Below are 20,222 nucleotides of genomic sequence, written 5' to 3'. Positions count from 1 at the left end.
GAAGCAGACAGGGATTGTGTGTTAGTGAATTCACTTGCTGAAGCAGTCGCTTATGCTTTTGGGGAGGAGGAGGAGGAGGGGGTGTCTGCTGTCCACGTTGTCCTTTGAAAATCCGCATTCTTCAGAACCTTTCACATTAAAAAAAAAAGAGGAGACTTCAACTGGAAGCTGCCTGTGCAGGAATTAAGCTGCACTGACCATGCTCTTTGTCCTGCGCTCACACCAGAAACCATCCATTATTGAACCGTACTGAAGAGCAGAGCTAATGGAGGACATTTCTCCATTAAGTAACATGAAAATACTGGACCAAACCTATCTCCAGCATAAACGCATCATCTAAAAGCACCCTAGAGCTCAGCATGATTAACAGCCTCTGCTGAAGAGATGATGAGTGCTGATGCAGCAAGGAGGCTGTGTCGGATAAAAGGGCACTGACAGTGGAAGGAGAGTAGGACTGGAACAGCAACAGGTCTCAGGTCAGCACAGAAATGGGGCTGACACAGCAGCTAACAAGCACTAGAAATTAGGAGGGGAGATCGTGGGAGAAGATGATTATTGTTGAACAGACCTTATCATCTACATTTCTCCCTCTCAAATCCCATCACTTAGCAGACACTTTACTTGCCAATATACTTCAGTTTTCTGTTGAAGATGGCTTTAGCTGGACTGGAACACATGGGTACACAAAGAGCGGTACTGAAACGGCTTGGCAGGGCTCGGGCAAACTTCAGCGTGGGAACAGTGGCTAAGCAGCAGGGATCACAGATGAAGTATCACTGAGCAGGAAACTGCCTGGATTCTGCTGGTGACTGCACTAACTGTAGGAGCCAAATGTTCTCAGTACCATGCTTACCTAAGTGCCAAATTCACAGAACTCAGAAACAGATTACATTTCAAACTGCCATTTTCCAACTGGAAAGTGGCAACAGGACAATAAAAGAAGTCAGAGGAGGAGGAGGAGAAAAGAGTCTTTGGTCTCTGTACAGACCAGATGTTTAGAAACCAACCTGAGACTTTCCTCTGGGAGGATAATTACATTGTATGTGCTCTATGTATTATTAAACCAATAAAAAGATGTAATTAGAAGATGAAGGGTAAGTGCTGTGGTCTCAGTTTTCCAGCTGTCCACTCACATCTGAGGACCCTCACACCTGACTGTTCACTCTCACAACTATAATGTGACAGAGCTTTTCCCTTTCAGTGTTCAGTGTTGGAGGTGAACCAAACCAAACCGCCTTTATCCCTTCCTGGAATGTGATCTTCCAGGAAATTTTATACATACATTGTCATTTTCGGATTATGTCACTTGGACACATGTAAACACTGCTGGGAAATTCAGCGTTAATCTGGTGGGAAAGATTTGTTTCTGAACACATCACATTAAGGGAAGGGGTTTACATTGTACCTGCACATAAAAGCTCTTGGATGTTATTTTAATACAGAAATACTACAGGCAGCAATAGCACATCACCTGGTGTCACCACCCATGGCACAATAGCTGTTAAGACACAGTCCATACAGGGCTAAAAAGCTGAAGAGAAAGAAGTGATGTCCCCTCTGTCCAACCTGGCAAGATAAAGCAGCACTTGTTCCTTTGTTTGGGATTATGAAAGTGTCAGGGCATTCTCTCTACTTGCCTTGTATAATTATTGATCTGCTGCTAGAAAAATAACCTGTACATGGAAAGAAAACCAAGCTACAATAACCTGGCCCAACTCACCCTATTGTGCAACCAGCTTCTGCCTCTATTGTCCAAATACAATTCAGATTGTGATCGTAGGGTGTTGGGTAGCCAGGAGACAGTATCCGACCTGACAACTCTCCTTTGATAGTTCCCCCACACTCAGCTGAAAGAAACATATGGGTTAGTGAGAAGATTCATGACATATTACAGTTCTTACTTGGCAACAAAGCAAATCTCATCCTACAAATACAACAGGGAGTATTTCTTGCCATTTAAAGAGATTCTTAAAGCCTACAAAGCAAAGATGAAGAGAGTAATTTAATTCAGCTGCACTTCAGTGCACGTTCCTAACATCTGACATGCTGTCAAAGCTCCCCTCCACCTTTTTGACTTTGTAGTGAGTAAAGGCAGAGCCTGCCAGCATCCTGCTTTCCCTGATTCACACGTGTGGGGTGAAAGAGCTCAATTCTTCTGCTTGTATCTGCAAAACAGCTGAACAATTCATCAGTGTGACAAAACGAAGGAGCCAACATACGTGCGTGTCTGCTGAATGAGGATTCTGAATACATCTTCATAATGTATCCATTAAAATACTGTATGGGTCCACGTGCTCAGACATGACTGTTCACATGTAATATGCATATAGCAAATAGGGTGAAAGTTAAGATGGTGCATAAATCACAGAAATTTGTCTTTCTACCTCAATAATCAAGGCTAAAATTCAGCAGAGAGTTACTGCATAAAGAATGGTTCTAACTCATGGGGGTGCCTATGTCTGAGCACATCAGTCATAGCCATAGAAGCAGCCTCCTGGTTGTTGAGATCTCTCAGAGGACTAAGTCAGTAAGAACTTCGCCATGTCCTGGATACACTGGCTAAATATGAAGTTGTCAAGTAACAAACCAACAGCAATTCTTTTAGATAGAAGAAAGTTAGTATGAGAATTTTCCAAGCAAGAAGATATTCTTCTGGAGAGCTACAAGTAAAAGGGGACTCAGGACTTAGCTAAGGAAAGACAGAGGGAATTAAAATGTCTCAGAATCTGGGATCAGATGTCATGTAGCTCTCAAATAAACATGACTTTGAACTGTCAAAAGCCTGGACATACGCTGATGTGTGCCATTATCAGCAAGTGCCACTCTGTTTAACACATTCAAGTGAGGACAAGGACTGGAAAAGCACCTTGCAGTGAAGCAGGAAACCTTGTCAAACATGGGCTTGGAGCACAGTGTTTCATGTTCAGGCTGCTTGTAGAAGCTTTTCACTGCTCTCAACCTGAAGGTGCCTTACACAGCACCCTTATCACAGTCTTTATTAATGCAGAGGGGTGGAACCAATATCAGAGTTAATGTCATACGTATTAGCAAAGGAGGAAGAAAAGGCGTTCAGCATGATGCCCACAAGGGAGTACTTGTTAGAGGATGCTTTCAAAGCAGGAGTTGTCTCACCTACACAGGTTGGCAGGGGTTGATCCCAAGCTCTCCGCTCCCCAGTCAGGCAGACCAGCACCCTGCTGCCTCGCAGGGTGTAGCCAGGGTCACAGCTGAAGGATACTGAGCTGCCAGCAAAATGTCCCTCGTCATGTACCTTGTAACCGAACTGTGGGATGCCAGGGTCCTCACATTTAATGAGTTCAAAACCTGGAGCGGGAGAAACAGCATCTGTTTTCGTCCAATATCTAACTGCCAGGAGATATTAACACAGATCAGATCATAATTTTCTTCTTAAAATCGTTTGCTAAAGAGAAAAAACACCATATTGAACATCAATATTTTTTTAATTAATATTTGAACGAGATCCCACAAATCTGGTATCTCAGCTTGGATCCAAAGTTTCTGCATCACCACCGCCTCATTCACAACAGAACAGGCTTGCTGACATTACCATCTCTCCCACTCCAACTCCACTGGAGACTGCAAGATCTTTCTGGAAAGGACCGTCTCCTCTGGCCATGCAAGTGCAACCCAGAAATACAGCACTACACTTCAGATTCCCACCTCACAAGCATATGGGTCTTAGGACTTACTGGAAAACTGCAGCTCAAAGCCTTTACTCGTGTTCTCAGTGTTGGTGATGAACTCGAGCCACATGCTGCTGGAAGTGCTGTTGATGCTGGTGCTGAGCATTTCGGAGCGGCTGAAGGAGCCCAGCAGGCGAGCAGAGCTATTGCTGCCATCGTAGACCTGGCAGGAGCAAGAAACACGGACTGGAAAACATTTTTTATTTGCTACTTCAGGGACCAAATCACCCCTGAGTGTGAACAGGGACAAGTCCTTTGAAGCCAGTGAAACTACCCCAACTAAGAGTCTGGCTTCATGAGACTGGTGCCACTCATCTCGGGCGCAGGATTCACACCCTGCAGGATCCACATCCTTCTCTTTACATCTGAGCTTACACTGCACTCAGGGCTGTGTTTTCTGAACCAAGCTGTCTTCCCAAAGCACAGCTACCAGGAAAAACATTTTCTCCCTACAGTGACTCATAGATGTGCCTTGACCCCGCTATTATTTAAGAAAACACATTTCTTATCCGTTTCTTTTAGATAGCATGATTCTCTATGAGGATAAAGAGCAACTTCTCACTAGGGGAGATTGATAGCTCCTTTCCTCAGGAGCAGATGAGAAGTTGATGACAAACCTGTTGAGAGAACACCATTTCCTCCACAACGAGTATGTTCTCTGCATTAGCTGGAAATCTCTCTCTCTTTCCAGTCATTTGTGACCTGAAAATATGTGGATTACACCCATCTTGCAGTGCAGAAGTATGGCACTTAAATAAGGACAGAGGCGTTCTCTGGGAAGATGGCTTAGCACAGCAGCACACGTCTTGTAATATTAGTGTCTGCTACAAACCTCATTTCTTTGTGGTTAACAAACTCAGCCTGGATTTGCCTCCTCCTATATAGAGCCCTGAAACTTGTAAATGCAGATTAATCTGAGTGTGGGAATGCTGAAGAGCTTGTCTGGAATTCTGCCTCTAAATAAACTCTTTTTTGGGGACAAATCAGCGTTGATTCTTAAAAACAAAAATACCGCTAAGCACCTCACACCTCCTCGTGTGTTAACAGCTCCTCTGTACAACTCCGCAGACAAGAGCTGCAGTTTAGCTACAAACTAAACTGGCATTCCAACAAATCTCTAGATCTCAGGAAGACTTCACAGCAGAAGGTGCAGAGATACAGCAAAGACATCTGCATTTTTAATGGACAGAGGATTTGTGTACGCATCCCTCTGCAGACTGAAGCCTCAAATAAGCAGCTAGGCTGAAGTGCACAGGACATTCACTATTGCTTCAGTGCCAGAGACTGCTGGGAGCTGGTGAAGTTCAGAGGTGCTGATTCCCTAAAATGACACAGGATGTTTTAAAGCACAAACTAATGCACAGCAGTGACACGCTGCTCAGTGTCCTTGGGCTGGAAAATACCGTTTCAGAGCTGTATCATATCTTGTCTCTCACTCTACCCTTAGAGGGGATGCACAGAGACAGAGTTTTAGCCCAGCTGCCCTGCCTGAAGTTCAGTCTGCTCCATGGGCACGTCGCTGCTGTGCTCCAAACTGCCGTGCCAGAAGGACACAGCATGTCGTGCTTCCCTGCCTGAGGCACAAGAATTACCTTGAGGACATCTCCTGCCTCCAGTTCAAAAGTCCTGGCTTTCAGCTGGATCCCCTTTCCTGGCTGGGTCTGGATGGAGTAGATGCACTCATGGTTGTTGTTATAGTTTAGTGGATAGTTGGGGGACAGCAGAACACCTTGGGTTCCAGTTACAGACGAACCACATTCAGCTATATAAAGACAAAAACACGCATTTTAATTATCCCATTGTACTCCAGCCATACAACACATGCAGGTGATGCCTCCATCAGCCACAGATGCTCTCTCTTTCCTATACCCATCTGCTACCACATCCATGGGCTCTGCTTCCAAGCGCAGTCAGTAAACAAAACAGTGCTCAACAGCACTTCTATCATCGTTAAACTTCGGGGGTCTTATGAGAGAGATTAATGCCCTCTCCTTATGCAGACAGGGAAACTGAGTCATAGGAAGTTGATGGGCTCAAATGCTACCTTGGGACCCAACTCAAAACCCTTCCAAAATCCCTGGAAAGCCACCACCTGCTCGAAGCAGAGCCTGTGTTCATGTTCCTTCTAATTCATGAGCCAGAATGTAAAAAAATATTAGACTGAAATGCTTAATGTCTTTTCCATACTTATACAAAGCTCCTCCTATACCTATAAATAGCCTAGAAAAACAATGGTATTTAACAGCCAACACAGCACGCCACTGACTGCTGTCCCAACGTGCTGCAAGAGCCAGAGCTCTCTGTGTGGACAGACATGCCTAGTGCAACCTCCAGACTATTAGGAATGTTAAAGCTAAGGCTGAACTTCAAAACCTTCCTCAAAATAATTTTCTGAAAGCTAAGAGGGCAAATCTGGGTCTCATTTGTTGCTAATGCTGCCCCCAGCTCGCCAGGTCATCATTTGAAGGTATTTTAAAGGACCTCTTGCCCCTTGCTCCCTGTGTTTTCTTCTTGCCAGCTTTGCAGCTAACAATTACAGCCTTTCCCTCAGAAACAGACAGGGCTCTCTGGCCTCTCAGTGTGGGAAATGAGCTCCGATTTATGTATCTTTGTTTCCTCCCCAAATGTCACTCAAAAGAACCACAGCGGGCTCAGGTTTTTCTGTGGCACAGACAAAACTGACCTTCCTTGTTCATATGACAAGGGGCTGGGGACAAGGGAGGAGATGCTGAGGTCAGAACCCCTCCATACCTCTCATGCAGGGGACTGGAAGGACAGGGGTAGTTAATGTTACTGCAATTCCTTCCCCCTTCCCTGAGATGAGTTTACATCCTATGACAGATTACAAAATGCCATGACTCTAGAAAGAAGGAAAAAAGGAAGGAAGGAAAGAGTCCCTTCCCTGTTGTTATTCACCACGATCTGCTGTCTGCCCCTGTTCCATCATATTCTTCTAGGAAGACTTCTCCTTCACCAGATCTGCTTCCTTTTCTACTCTATGTAGTGTGAACAGCATTTGATTTTGAGCCAAATTTGAAGTTACAAGATTTGTGAGACTCCAAACTTGGCAGAATAAGCCTCTTTAGAGAAGGAAGGGAATGGCAGCTTTGGAGGTTCAACCTGGTTTGGATGTCAGCAGATCACAGTTTAATGCTTCCAGAAAATAGCAACAACCATCCCTCATCTTTGCATTTTACGTGTTTTAATGGCAAGCTTTTAAGACCACAATCTCTCTCTCATAGGACCATGCCACAGTGAGTGTAAGAGGACTGCTACGGGCACATCCTCACTACATGAAGCAGTGAGCAGACATTCAAGCAGCAGCACTGCTGCTGCCAGCGCCAGCGCTGAGCTCCACTGGAGCTCATGGCACAGTGTGAGGATGAACTCCTGCCTCCCGTTATCCCGGGGAGGAAGTGAAAGTCTGCAGTGCTTCCACACAGCTGGAGGGCTTGCCTGCAACACAGCATCCAAAGGACGTTCTGCTGCTGCCAGCAGTGCTGCCCGGTCCCAGTGCCTGACCGCAGCCAGTTCACTGTGTATCCACGATCCCCCAACATGTGTAAACCTGCCTTGCAACCACCATGTGCTCAGGATTTTTGGCTACTCCCTGATTAGCTCCCACAGGAGCAAACCACAAGCCATTGTTTTCTCGGCCTGTTTATCCGGAAAGATTTCCAGCTGTAACCACTGGCTCCCGGTTCCTTCGAGTGCCGGTGGTTTGTGTGCACAGCTGGGGAGAATCGCTCCAACCTCCCTGGAAACAGCTTTTCCGAGCAGCAGCCTCTGCCTCGTCTCCACAAGCCCCTCCCAACATACCAAGCTGCTGGAGCAGAGGCAAACCATGGTGCAGCCTTCTGCATGGACTCTGCCACCTCTGCTGCTCTTCCAGTAACGCAGTAAGTTAAGTAAGGATTAAGTGAGGGTTAAGTAAGGAAGCACCAAACTACCCTTATTTCTTTCCAGACTCATTTCTAGAACAGAAATTGAATACAAAGTGTCTGGTCTGTCCAGCAGAAACAAAGCTCCTGCGATCTTAAGGGGTACTTCCCCAACACCCAGTATATCCAGGTGTGTACACAGATGTAGGTGTGCGGCAGGGACATCGTGGACAAAGCTGCCACCAGAGCTCTGTGCAAACCGACAGACACTGAATTTGATCCATTTTACCCATTACTATAAACCCAACATACTAACTCAAACCAGCTGCAGTAGGGGACTGGGAGATGAAGCCACTGTGTCCACTTAGTGATGATGTCTGAGGATCTAGTTTAAAGCTTTGTTAGGATTCTTTCTGATGTCTATTCCCCTGATTAGCTTTCTCTGCAACCTGATTATCATTCATGCCCTGAAGAGGCTGCTTGTCGCAGCAGCATGATGCAGCCCTGTGACCTAAGCTTTAAGCAGTGCTGGGAAATGAATCCAGCCTGAGAAAGCAGAGCAGCTCTTGCTGGAATGCTCTATTTGCAATGGCCCTCAAAGGTCACTACCACAGATCAGGAAAACCTTCCTAGCAGGCTTTGCCAGAGTGTAAACAGGTAAGAGATCTGGTCTGCCTGATGTGAGTGAATCCCTCATGGCTCTGGCAGCAGCAGAGCATTGGGCAGTTTCCTACTTACTAAACTGTACAAGAAAAAAGTATGTTAAATCTTTCCCTTTCTGCTTGCTTGCTGTAGCACATTGCCCCCTCTGTTCTTTCACACTAACCATCATGCTTGGTGGGTATCGTGGGGTGGGCAGGGAGGAGCTCTGCAGACCCTGCCAGGCAAGCCTGTCTGTCCCCATCTGCAGCACAGATGACAGCCAGAAACCAGCTCAGTGTTGCAGATGAAGACTTCCTCCCCTCTGTCCCTACATTTATGTATTAGTGTAATAATGGCTGGAGGGTTTGCAAAAAGGACCCACAATAGTTGGGAAGAGATGAAGTAAAAAGTGTGCAGTGCAAGAAACCTCTGGAGGATAAGGCAAAGGCAGAAGCCAGAGGAGGGTTCCCAGACATATCCACACTAACGTGGAATTTGCATTGCTTAAGATTGACCACACAGAAGCAGCTTTTGTAGTCTTGATTCAAAAGGAGGCATGGCCTTAAAACCATGCTATTTATCAGAAACTATCCCAAAAGGGCTGATGTCTCTCCCATGGCTCACAATTCATCCACTCATGCAATCACTGGGGCTGCAGAGACATCAGGTGCCTGCTGAGCAGTGACCCAACCTGCTACGTGCTTGGTGGGCTCCAGCCCAAGAGGGAACCCCAGCCCGTCCGCCCGTCCCTGCCGTCCCCACACACACTTGCAGGGCTGAAATCCCACTCCAGCTGCCTGTCCCCCACCTCTGCGCCAACCACCCTGCGAGCTGTCAGATGCCCTCCTGGGGGACACCACCCATCCCTGCCCACCGAAACCAGCAGCACAGCAAAATGAAAGCACGTGACCACCTACCAACACACCTTGGCAGAGGCGAACTCCACACACGCCGTCTCCCCCCGAGGCAGGTGATGCGGGATGCGCCCTCCAGCCGGTACCCGGGGAAGCAGGAGAAGGTGAGGACATCTCCCACTCCGAACTGCAGGCCCTTCCTGATGCTGTAGGCTGGGACCTCCGGCTCATCACAGGGCTCCAAATCATATTCTACAGGGGACACAGGGACATTTACGGAATGGCAAGGTGACACCTCATACTCTGCTCTCCCTGGTGATGGTACCCCAGCTCCTGAACGTGAGGGTGAGGGGGAAGCTCTAAGTTTTGATCTAGCTGCAGTGAAGCTCTGCAAAGGAAGTGTCCATGAGGACGTAAATCCTGTTTGAGCCATGAAGACCAACTTGGGTTTCACTCTCAATATGCAACCCCCAGGGCATCACCAGGATAATCACAGAATCAACTATGTTGGAAAAGCCCATCAAGATCATCAAGTCCAACTGTTACCCCAAGAGTGCCAAGCCCACCACTGACCCATGTCACTACGGGCAAAATGATCTCTCCTCATGGCTGCCCCTCACGATCTCCACTCACAGCCACCCCTCATCTGCCCCCACAGTGGTCCACACTGTACAGCTGCCACTCCTGCCCCTCGTGGCCACCTCTGCTCTCCCCTCACCCCTGATGGCCGCCCCTCTCCCCCTCCCACCAATCTTGACTTAAACCAGCTCAAAATACAGCAGGGTTCATTTTCTGTCACTGTTGTCAGACAAACAAGAACGTGACATCAGTGGTTACAAAACACGATGGAAATTTGTTGTTCTCCCTCTGGTTTAGTCAAGCAAAGACGAATTGATCCAGACGGGATTTCTGCTGCCTCTACGTCACTAACCCTGGAAATGAATGAACGCAGCATCTTGCTTGGGGAATGCAAGAGAACATGTAAGCTGCTGCTAAAAGAAAGGTCAGCAGCATTCTGGCTAATAGTCAAATCCATGCCTTCAACCTCTAAACGTTTGATGGAAACCTCTTTGGAGGGTTATTTTTTGAGAGCGAACAGACCTGCAGAAGTAAAAGAATGCACAGATATATCTGACAAAAGCTAAAACCACAACTGATTCCCATTTTCACTTTCCAAGATAGGAAAGAAGTCTCCAAATACATTGAAAACAATTGTTACAGTTAGAGGCATTTTTTTTTTAAGGCAAAAAGCCTTTTCCACACATCAAAATGAAAGTGAATTGGAAACTTTCTGACTAGTTTCCATGGAGTATGGAAAATATATACTAGTTTCCATGCGAATCCCTAACTTGAGAGGCCAGAACTAAAGCCCTGGAAGCCAGTTCTCAGTGCAGCAGGTTTGATCTGCATCTATGGCAAGAGCTCTGTCTGGTAAAGGCACTGAGCATCCCAGCACCGAGCTCCACAGCAGAACTGGTCATTTCTCTTCCACACCAGCACACTGAATTTGCAGCTGGTGCCCTCCAGATTAAAAGGGATGCTGAAACCCAGGGAAGAACAGCCCCAGTGCAAAAAGCCTCTGCCCACTAAGTGAGTGCTTTACAGAACAGCTCGTCAGGGCACTGGAGCTCAGCAGATTTCTGCAGTGCGTGCACAGCGCTCATTTGTAGGACTCTGAGTTAAAGGACACCTTGTGCACTTGAAGCAGAGATTACCCACGTGTAGCAATTATTTACTGGTGAGATGGTCTGTTCTGCACAGGGAAACAAGCCTTTCTTTGAGCCTCTCTCCAAAAGCACCACATACACGCTGCTTTTCATTGACCACTTCTGAAAACACAGAAGTTCATGTGAAGAAACCAGCATTTTGTGTAATCACGGTCAAAGGCAGCATCAGAAGTGGCTCGGTTTAGTAAGCACGGGGCTGAACTGGCTCCCTGGAGGTTCTCAGGGCAGAGGCCAGATCTTCACCAGCACAGCAGCGTGAGGAAGGTTGCGAAGTCAGCAGAATCCTGCCTCCCCCCAGGCCCTGCCCTGTGCACCAAGAGGTCTGCCCTCATCTGCCATTACAGCAGGTCAGTTAGAGCCCAGCAAGAGAAAATGCTGCTCCCAGTTCCCCAGCAATGCCAGTGGGCTCATGGAAACCTGGCCCAGGCTGCAGGAGGCACGTGTGGCATCTAGGGCAGGCTGAAGCCAGAGACAGAGGCTGGGTCAGTGGATGAGCTCCAAGTGGAGCAATGAACCAAAGGAAAAAAGAGAGACCAGACGGACAATGGGAGGGACCAGCACTGCCTTGCTGCTTATCCAAGAAGTCCAGATTGCTCAGCATTGCCTTCCAAAAGATCCCATCTGTCCCAGCTTCCCATGTTAGAAATGCTGTACTTACTGCAATGCTTTTCCTCTGATAAACAGAGAAGGCAGGCATCTGGAGGGAAGAGGGACAGCACACCCCAAAAAAACGTGAGCTGAAACTCAGACCATAAACAGAGCAGAAAAGATGATCAGGTGAGGAGGGAGAAAGCAACAAACACATCTGTAGTGGGACTTAATTCCAGGGGTTCAATCCAGTCATCTACTGGGGCTTAAGGCAAAACTGCTGCATTTGGTGATATGGGGACCACAAGAAGACTGTTTCTTGGGACACACTGTGGTTTCATGCTAGAATAATTTCCTGGGGTAACAAGAAGAGTGACTGTCAGTGACCCAAATCCCACGTAACTGCATCAACAGAGAATTATTCACAAGATTTGCAGAAAAGTGGGAAAGGAAACAATGACATCTTTGCCCACCCCTGTCCTTACCGGAGAAGGTGATGTTGAAACCTTCATAGGACATGGAGAAGTCTGAGATGAAGCGAATCTGAGCAGAGAAGTTTCCAAAGAGCCCTGCACTAAGTGGGGCTGGGAGCCGAGAACCCGTCAGCTGCTTCAGGGGCTGAGCAAAGCTGGTGTTTTCAGTGATCAGGAGGTAGTCATGGCCATTCTCCAAGTGAAAGGTATGGAAAGTGAAGAACACACCTGCAAGGGAGGAGAAAGAGAGAGGTGTTTGTGTGGCACCCCTTTGTCCCAGCCTCTCCCCGAGAAGACCCCAGTTCAATTCCCTGTTTCCCAGTAACAGCAGCCCAACCAAGAAGGAAAAGCACACCGAAAATCACAGACACATTTATGTTAGAAAGGAAACAGATGAAGAAAGGAAAACGAGGGTATGGTACAAGGCCCAGCACAGAGAAAGGCCATTGAGATCTTCGATTCCTGTGCCTTTGTAACACAGGAACAGAGACAACGCAGGCTCGCTCAAGGGACAGAGCAGCAGCAGAAAGGACCGAGCTGGTAGCTAAGAGAAGTATTTCATTTTAAAAGTGTTGACCTTTAGCTAGAGAGCAAGAGCAGCAAAAGCTGCAGTTATGAGGACTTGAAAACAGCAAAACCAAGTACGTTCCAGATGGAATTCATACTTAGAAAAATAGGACTTGAGCCAAGCATCAAGGTCAGAGAGGCTTTTCCAGAAGATGAAGTATGTCAGCAGCATGACTGCAGGGACTGGATGGGCTATGATGGGCTGGATGCTGGACGCTGGAGGTCAGCGGACAACATGAGTGATTATGCATGAACAGACCTGCGTTTCCTCAGCTATACACAGCTCATAAGCAAAGTCAATCCCACACCTCTATACCCATTATACTGGCAAAAATAGACACCCCAACACATCCAGCTACAGAAAGAAGAGACCAACACGGGGTAACTATTTTGTTTCTTCTTCCAAATTCAATTCCAGCTGTTTGAAACATTCTGCTGAGAAGACTGTGACCTTGCTGCATTTGTAAATGAACAAGAAAGGAGTAATGGATTACTTAAGGCATCCTTCACACCTACAGACACAAAATAGGAAGTACTTCAGGCTTGTGCAGAAGCCTCCAGCTAGGTGGGTTTTCATGCTGGAATTCAAATGCAATTAGAAACACTTATTCTCTGGAAAATAAATTCCATCTTTGGAAAACAAGAACTGGCAGCGCCAGCTTTCAGAGAGCAGAGCAAGGCAGGATCTTGTGTCGAAGCCCCTGTCACATCATCGTCACACAACGTTAACAAGCTAAAGCAACGCTTAGCAATAAAAAAGCCTCTTTGCATTTATAGGGCTTCTTTCACCCGAGGATCTCAGCACACTGAGCACCCGCGGGGCAGGCTCTGAGCCCATGCTCAGGCAGAGAGGGCTTCGCTCTCCTCTCACCACCACTAAAGCCATCAATGCTGTCTGCAGAGACAGGCTCCCCTGTGCAAGCCCAGGAGCTGCGACTGGTCTCCAGCAGTCACAGCCAGAGCCCTTCCTCCTGGCACGGACCAGGAGTGCCCAGTGGCATGACCGAGTTATTGCAGTTACGCCAGTGATTAACACCATGGAGCCTGCCAGGCTGGTGAGACCCAAGGGCTGTGTTGCTCTGCATCCCATCCCTGCCAAAGAACAGCATCAGCTGCTTCCCAAGCGAGCACAGGAAACCTGTACATAAGGATCAGAGGAATAATCTCCTCCTTGCTCCCCATGAATTTCTGGAGATCAGCATGTGACCAATCTAGAGCCTGATTAAAGCTCCAGAGCATGAGATTTAACATCCATCCCAACAGGTTTCTGTCAGCGTCAAACTAGAACTCTGAATATTCCATTTATCCCTATGCCTAGCCAATTTCTTTTTGAAGGTTTACTGGTCACATGCAAGCAGTTTCCTTCCAAGAAATGAAGGTCAGAGGGGCTGGTAACCAATACAAAGCCTTTCCCACAGAAATCGCTGGATTGGGAAGAGCACACAGGGCATCTCAACAGCCTTCTTTTCTCTCCATCTTTATCCCTGCACAGCAGCTCAACTCCAGTGTCCCAGGCAGAAGTATGTGTGTGGCCCACTACGTAGTGATGACTGAAAGGGGTCTTGACTGCCAATTCCTTCATTGTATCCAGGTAAATATTATACGGAGCATGGCAAAGACGTTTTAGTTCCACTGTTCCCCACAAAACTCCATAAAGGCAGGAAACGTGGAATGGTTTCCAAATGTTTGTCATTCTTACCAGCAGTACAGTCAACCAAAAATAGTATGACCTGTTTTGGCCTGAAAACTTGGGTGAGATGCAGTGAATACAAAATGTTTTCAGTTTTCCCTGCTTATCAACTGACAGTAAATTTGTACCCTTGGTTTTACAAAACCCAACCTAAGGAACAGGAATCACTCCATCCAAATCAACACACCAACAGAGTAACCCAAGTGTAATTCAGTTCCCAGGACTAGGAGGACAGCCCCTGACTCCAGGTCTTTTAGACCAACTCCAGTCACCCGAGGCCTCTCCAGCAGCAGAGCCTGTTAAAGACTGTGTAACTGTAGCCATAAGGGCTAATTATAAACTCATTTTAAAGGATTTGTGACTCTGATTAAACCTTTGGTCTGCAATTACTGTGGCGCAAAATGTCTCTGCAAATGCAGGCTTGGTTTTGGTTTCTCCCCCCCACCATTTTCTGTAAAAGAAAACAGCAAAACAAATTATAGGGAAAAGAAATCACTTTGAAGTCCTCAGATTAAAACTAATAGTCTCTCTTTAAATGTTTAAATACCTTTAAAATTAAGCTGCTTTAAAACTGGAATTGTACAGCTCTTGAGTCCATAAAGTAAATCAGTGTCTGCAGTCATATAAAAATAACTATTATAACAACAACTTGCTTAAATTAGGGGACTCGTGTGCTGCCCATGTGCGAGATGTCCGTAAAGATCTGCGAGTGAAAACTTGAGTCCAGGTTTTATGATGCAGATCATCCCTGCTCAGGGAATACTTCAGTAGCCCGGGAAGCACAAGCTCTGAGCTCTGTCCTGGTTTTTGGGAACTGAAAGCCTTCCCAGGCCTGGGGCAGCAGCAGTGCTGCAAGCCCGAGCAGCGTGACAAGAGCAAAGTGGCTGTGGGAAACAAGAACAATTAAAATCAGGTACAATGGCAAACACTTAAGCAAATATAACACCAAATGTCCCCAGTGATCACTGATGCACCCCGTGGTCTCCAAGAACAGCGACCTGAAAGGCAAAGCACAGAGAGAAGACTCTGCACTGATGTTGCAGGTAACTGGGAAGGGGCTTCAGCTCCACCTTTTTTTGAAGCCTGTTCTTTTCTCCAAGGACTGAACTAATTCCATTTCAGTGGCTCTGGCTCAGGATCACACTGTTCTACTGCTCTTTACTGAGGAATGAGAAGGAACGTTGCGGAATGCAGACCAGAGCTGGGAGAAGCTTGTTGCAATGCATTACACAGCAGTTAACACAGTGACAGCTGGGAAAGGGGCTCATTATGGAAGGGAGGATATCGTTGCAAGGAAAGGATGTGCACGTGTGGATGTGTACGCACGCTCCAACACAGCCCAGCAGCTAAACACGTTTCAACATCTCCCACCAAAAAGAGGGGAAAAGGGCATCTTCCTTTTTCATCTCCTTTCACTGTACTGGGAAATAAGCAACTTGCCTGAGCCATGGGGTTTTCCTGACACTAAGTCGGCTGTATGCCAGCTTACTGTAACTGCACAGCATCCTCTGCTTCACCTCTCCTCTCGCCCTAACCTCCAACTGGATTGGGAGATTTCCTGCATCCAAGCAGCCGCCTGGGTGAAGCTTTCCTAGCCCAGAAAGCTCCACAGGCACAAGGGTGAGCCTGCCAGGGGGTGCAGCACTGCCCTGCAGAAGGGATCCCACCCTGGGCTGCAGTTCATTTCCAGTGAGAACAACCTTGAAGGAAGGATACCAGCAGTGGGTAAGGAGAGGGATGAAAATATCAAACCAAACACAGTATGAACACGCTCCTTTCATTACAGAGATTCTTCTATTCCAAACAGTCAGTGTCTTCTCAGAATCTTATCCTCCCCTTTCAGCACAGCCTTACAGGTAAGAGCAGTTGAAACTCTTGTCAGAGACACCTGTACATTTTCAACTAGCTGGATTTACAGAGCACCTCATGGTTTGATCTTCCAATATTCATTACCTGCAGCTAAGGCCAGAATTCCCAGAAAAAGCTGCCAGGCTTCAGTCCGCTAAAGCTAGGACCAGCTTTTCAGAGAGCTCAACATCCAGCTTCTCCCAGTGTGACAAACATGGTCCAGTTAAAGATGGCGAGATCCAGACATGAATTCTCTGACTCATCCAGAACTGCATCACACCAAGGAATGGGTGTTTCCTGTACTACTGAATTGGCCACAGCAGGATCTTTTACAGAACAGGGGACAAAAAGCCCCATGACTTACGCACACGTATCCCCGCTACCTGAAAACGCTCCGTGTTCTGTCAAGCCTTGCTTAGCTTGGTCAGGAGACTTCCTGCTGCTCTTGTCAGAAAAGCACACAGGCCATTAGACTTGCACTTTCTCATACAAAAGAGTGTCAGTTTTCTGTGTTATGCTTAGCTTAGCTACAGGATAATGCAGTGCCTCATCAGAGAGCTGAATCCGAGGCAGAGTGGATTAATGAGGAGTGGTGGATTGCTGCTACTCAACAGAACACTTTTCACAGCATGTGATAGTTCCCTTAATGCACTGTGCTGTTCATTGACAAGTTTATTTGCTGTAATACAAATGGTATTTGCAAAATTGGCTCATGATAGCTCCCGTCGTGCTGGTATCCGGTACAACGAGACAGTGGCGTAAGAGCCATAAAGCTCCATAAAGGGTTTATACCCTTTGTGCTTAGCCGAAGCAGATACTGGCTGGATGAGGAGAAATTACCCCCTGCCCTTGTACATAAAACTTGCTCTCTAATCCTCAATGATCATTTTCTTGACATTTTCCTGCAAGATGAAAGACTGGCCTGCGCTGCACAGGAGACTGGACTAAATAGATCAGCACTTTGCCTCTGTGCTGGTAATGCTCCTCACTAGTGGGGAAATAAGAGCTGCAGAATGAGGACAGAGCTGGAGACAGAGAGCACGTGTTCCATGATGGTACCCACCATTACTTAGAGACAAACTCCTGTTTTACACAGGGAGCACTTGTCTCCCACTGACCACCATCCTTCAGGCCATCCCTAAAACCACTCCAAGCTAAAGGTTTCTCACCTTTTCCATGGGATGTTTCTATTGTCCACGTGCAGTTCAAGTTATTAGGATAAAAATCAGGGAAGCCTGGGGACAGGATGGTACCACTGGAACCACGAATGTAACCTCCACATAGAGCTGCATTAAAAAATGAAATAAAGAAAGAATTAATTCAAACTCCATCGTCAGCTGGAAAAATCTCAGTTCTTCTGAATGGCAAAACAAAGGCCACCCCATCCAAATCAAACCCAGCCCACAGGTCACACGCCACTGTGAGCCATACAGCTGCTGCTTAGCTCCTGCAAATGCAGTAACACCTCCCGCAGACGTTACCCCCCCTGCTCACCCTCACAGCTGGGCAGCGGCCGGCTCCACTGGAAGTTGGGTTCACACTCCAGCGCTTCGCTGTCACTCAGGGTGTAGCCGGGATCGCAGCTGAACGTCACCAGCGCTCCCACGTAGAAATCATTGCCGTGGCGCTGGCCGTTGACCGGGATCCCGGGATCCAAGCAATGGTCCGACTGGAGCTTCACAGCTGTGGCAAACAAACCCACTCGTGTCAGAGCGCCCAGTGGCTGCAGAGCTGCAAGTGCTGTGATTACACTGGGGGAAGTTCAACTCCCCCGATGAGCTCAAAGTCTTACTGATTACCCCAAAAGGAAGAGGATGAAGCGGACAGAGGAAATCAAATCTGCCTCCCAAAATCAGTAATACTGCATGGATGCTAAAATAAATACAAAAATTCTAAGCAACTAAGAAAGCAGAAACTGCTCCTTCCCTTGCAGCAGCTTCACACTGTCCAGTCACTGGAGCGGTGTTAACTGCCTGGCAAGAGGGAAAAGCAAGTCCAGCGGGCTCTGAGAGCACTGTGCTGCTGGTGAACATGTAATTACATGAATAACTTCCACTCACTTTCATATCGGATCTGAAAGCCTATGTCAGAGTGGCTTTTGTCAGTGGTGAAGAGGAGGTAGAGGTAGTTGCTGGTGCTGATGAGGAACTGGGGCACCTGAGTCCCATCATAGACACCTATCAACGGGGAAGAATAGGACCGGCCATCTCGTACTTCCAGGGTGTCGTAATTCACCTCTGTCTTAAACCTGAAAGGGACACAAGAACAGGTCTGTGAAAAACCAGCATCACTAATTTTCCTTCACTGCAGTCCTGAACGTGCTCTAATGACTGGAAGGCAGCACATGCCATGGGGCAATACATGGTTCTGTTTCTATGGCCTGACCTTCAGCTGCAGCAGCATCTTACTGAGAACACGCCATTCCCCTCCTCCCCATTTCAGTTTCTGATCCTATGCTGGCTTCTTGTGCTGACACCAAACAGCCTTTGCAGCCACAAATGTCTTATGCTAAATGCACAATCACCTCCCAGGCATACAGACCCAGGTTCAAGCAAGCTCAGCCCTCCTCAAACATGAGATCCAGGGCAAGTCAAGAGACTCAGCGCTCGGGATCCTCACTGCTGCTGCATGCTGAACACGTGGGAGCTCAGCCTCCAAAACCAGGTCCTACGTGTGTCTGAAATAGCACTGCCAATGAGCGGGAGTTAGTCAAAACAAGAAGGGGGAAAAAAATCACCATTTCCTACCTTTTCTTCTGGAATTGAGGTGAATTTTAACATCTTGTCAGGAGTTAATTACAAAAAGAAAAGAGAAGGAGAGAACGTCGCTGCCGAACACAAGGCTGAGCGGTTCGTTCCCTTCTCCTCTGCGTGGCTACAGCTCGGCACTGCTGGAGCCAGGGAAAGCAACCACACAGGAACCCTTTGAGAAGCCCAAGGTGAGCACCTGTCAAACGTGATCTTGATGGGGTAGCCCGGCTGGGCCTCTATGACCCATGCGCAGCTCAACGAGTCCTTGTAGAAGCCAGGCCAGCCCGGGGAGAGGATGGTTCCGCTGGGTGATGTCAAGTGGCCCCCGCAGGGTGCTGAGGACAAGGACATGACAGAATTCAGGCACGATCAGATGCAGCTCTCCCCTCCAGGCAGTCTGTCCTGCCATGCAGTAGCTGTCATGCATTATTGCTTCTCGTATGTTAAAAATAATCAGATCCAGATGATCAACCTGGTCTAATGGAAGGTGTCACTGCCCGAGGCAGGGGGTTGGAACTGGATGAGCTTTAAGGTCCCTTCCAACCCAAATCATCCTATGAGTCTATGAAATAACAACACTAGCTGGTAGGAAATTGCCTTTTCAGCTTAAACTGAAGATATAGCAGCCTGCTGCTGCATCTGTGGGAGTCAGCAGCCTGACCTTGTGCAGTAGCTCTAAGGAGACAGGGTATAACAATAATTATTAGATATAAAACCAGAGAAAACTGCAAGGTCAGTTTGCATTTCAGCAGCTGCAGGTGCCAGAAAATCCTTCATATTTGTGGTAATTGAGTCATGTCTTTTCTACCACGAGGGACATCACAAGACTGTGGCATTTATTCCACACTGTGGTCCCTTGTGCCATCAGCAGAAGCTGAAGGCACATTATCATTTCTTCTGGAAAGAGCACACTGGATCTGATGGACCAGAGGTACAAAATCCTATCGCCCTAAATAACTGCAACATATTGTCCTCTAAAGAAATCAAATGGGATGGAAAAATGTGTCTGCTTCTGTTCGTGCTCCCCCTGCTCAGCACTTTGCAGGATTCATCACCCTGGTGTTTCGCTATGTCCAGTTCCCTGGTGCTGCTCACACGTGTCTCGTGTGGCTCCAGAAACTTCCTCCTTGCTTAAAAGGCTAATTAAAATGTGCACTTAACCGGACGTACAGTGAAGGGTGAGCCAAAGAAATCACTGTGATGACAGAGGAAAAGCATAAGTTAATGGCACAAGGTTATCAAAGCTTCCCAGGATAAAAGTTCCTTAGAAGTGTATTATTTAATGTATTTTTCCCTTCTACACTTACAAATCCATGAACTTCAAGGCTTGTGTGAGCAATGGAAACCCTGACCCAAACCCGCAGACATCTTAGTGTCTGCTGATTGCGAAGGAAAAATTGCACAAGATTATAAAAAAGTTCAGCTTCTACGTAGAAGCTATTGAACACAACTGATACCTTCTTCTTTCAATCTGAAAGACAATGGGGCTGATTGTGCA

At 47.2% G+C, this 20,222-nt stretch overlaps 1 protein-coding gene across 1 annotated transcript in view; it reads right to left on the bottom strand.

Annotated features, from left to right (window-relative positions):
• Positions 1-617: 617 nt before the first annotated feature.
• The window catches only part of LOC104413724 (CUB and sushi domain-containing protein 2-like), a 188,317-nt gene continuing 168,712 nt past the window's right edge, over positions 618-20,222 (bottom strand). The window contains exons 16-26 of the mRNA XM_010024797.1: positions 18,921-19,059; positions 18,035-18,222; positions 17,469-17,657; positions 17,144-17,260; positions 11,882-12,097; positions 9,145-9,333; positions 5,297-5,466; positions 3,711-3,867; positions 3,133-3,324; positions 1,721-1,847; positions 618-666 (exon numbers count right to left, since the gene is read on the bottom strand). Coding sequence (XP_010023099.1) covers positions 618-666; positions 1,721-1,847; positions 3,133-3,324; positions 3,711-3,867; positions 5,297-5,466; positions 9,145-9,333; positions 11,882-12,097; positions 17,144-17,260; positions 17,469-17,657; positions 18,035-18,222; positions 18,921-19,059 — 1,733 coding nt within the window. The remainder of the gene's footprint in view (positions 667-1,720; positions 1,848-3,132; positions 3,325-3,710; positions 3,868-5,296; positions 5,467-9,144; positions 9,334-11,881; positions 12,098-17,143; positions 17,261-17,468; positions 17,658-18,034; positions 18,223-18,920; positions 19,060-20,222) is intronic.

Source organism: Nestor notabilis, unplaced genomic scaffold, assembly GCF_000696875.1.
Source record: "Nestor notabilis isolate BGI_N333 unplaced genomic scaffold, ASM69687v1 scaffold5272, whole genome shotgun sequence".
Taxonomy (NCBI): domain Eukaryota; kingdom Metazoa; phylum Chordata; class Aves; order Psittaciformes; family Psittacidae; genus Nestor; species Nestor notabilis.
The sequence above is the reverse complement of the archived record's forward strand: the minus strand, read 5'-3'. Positions and strand labels throughout refer to the sequence as shown.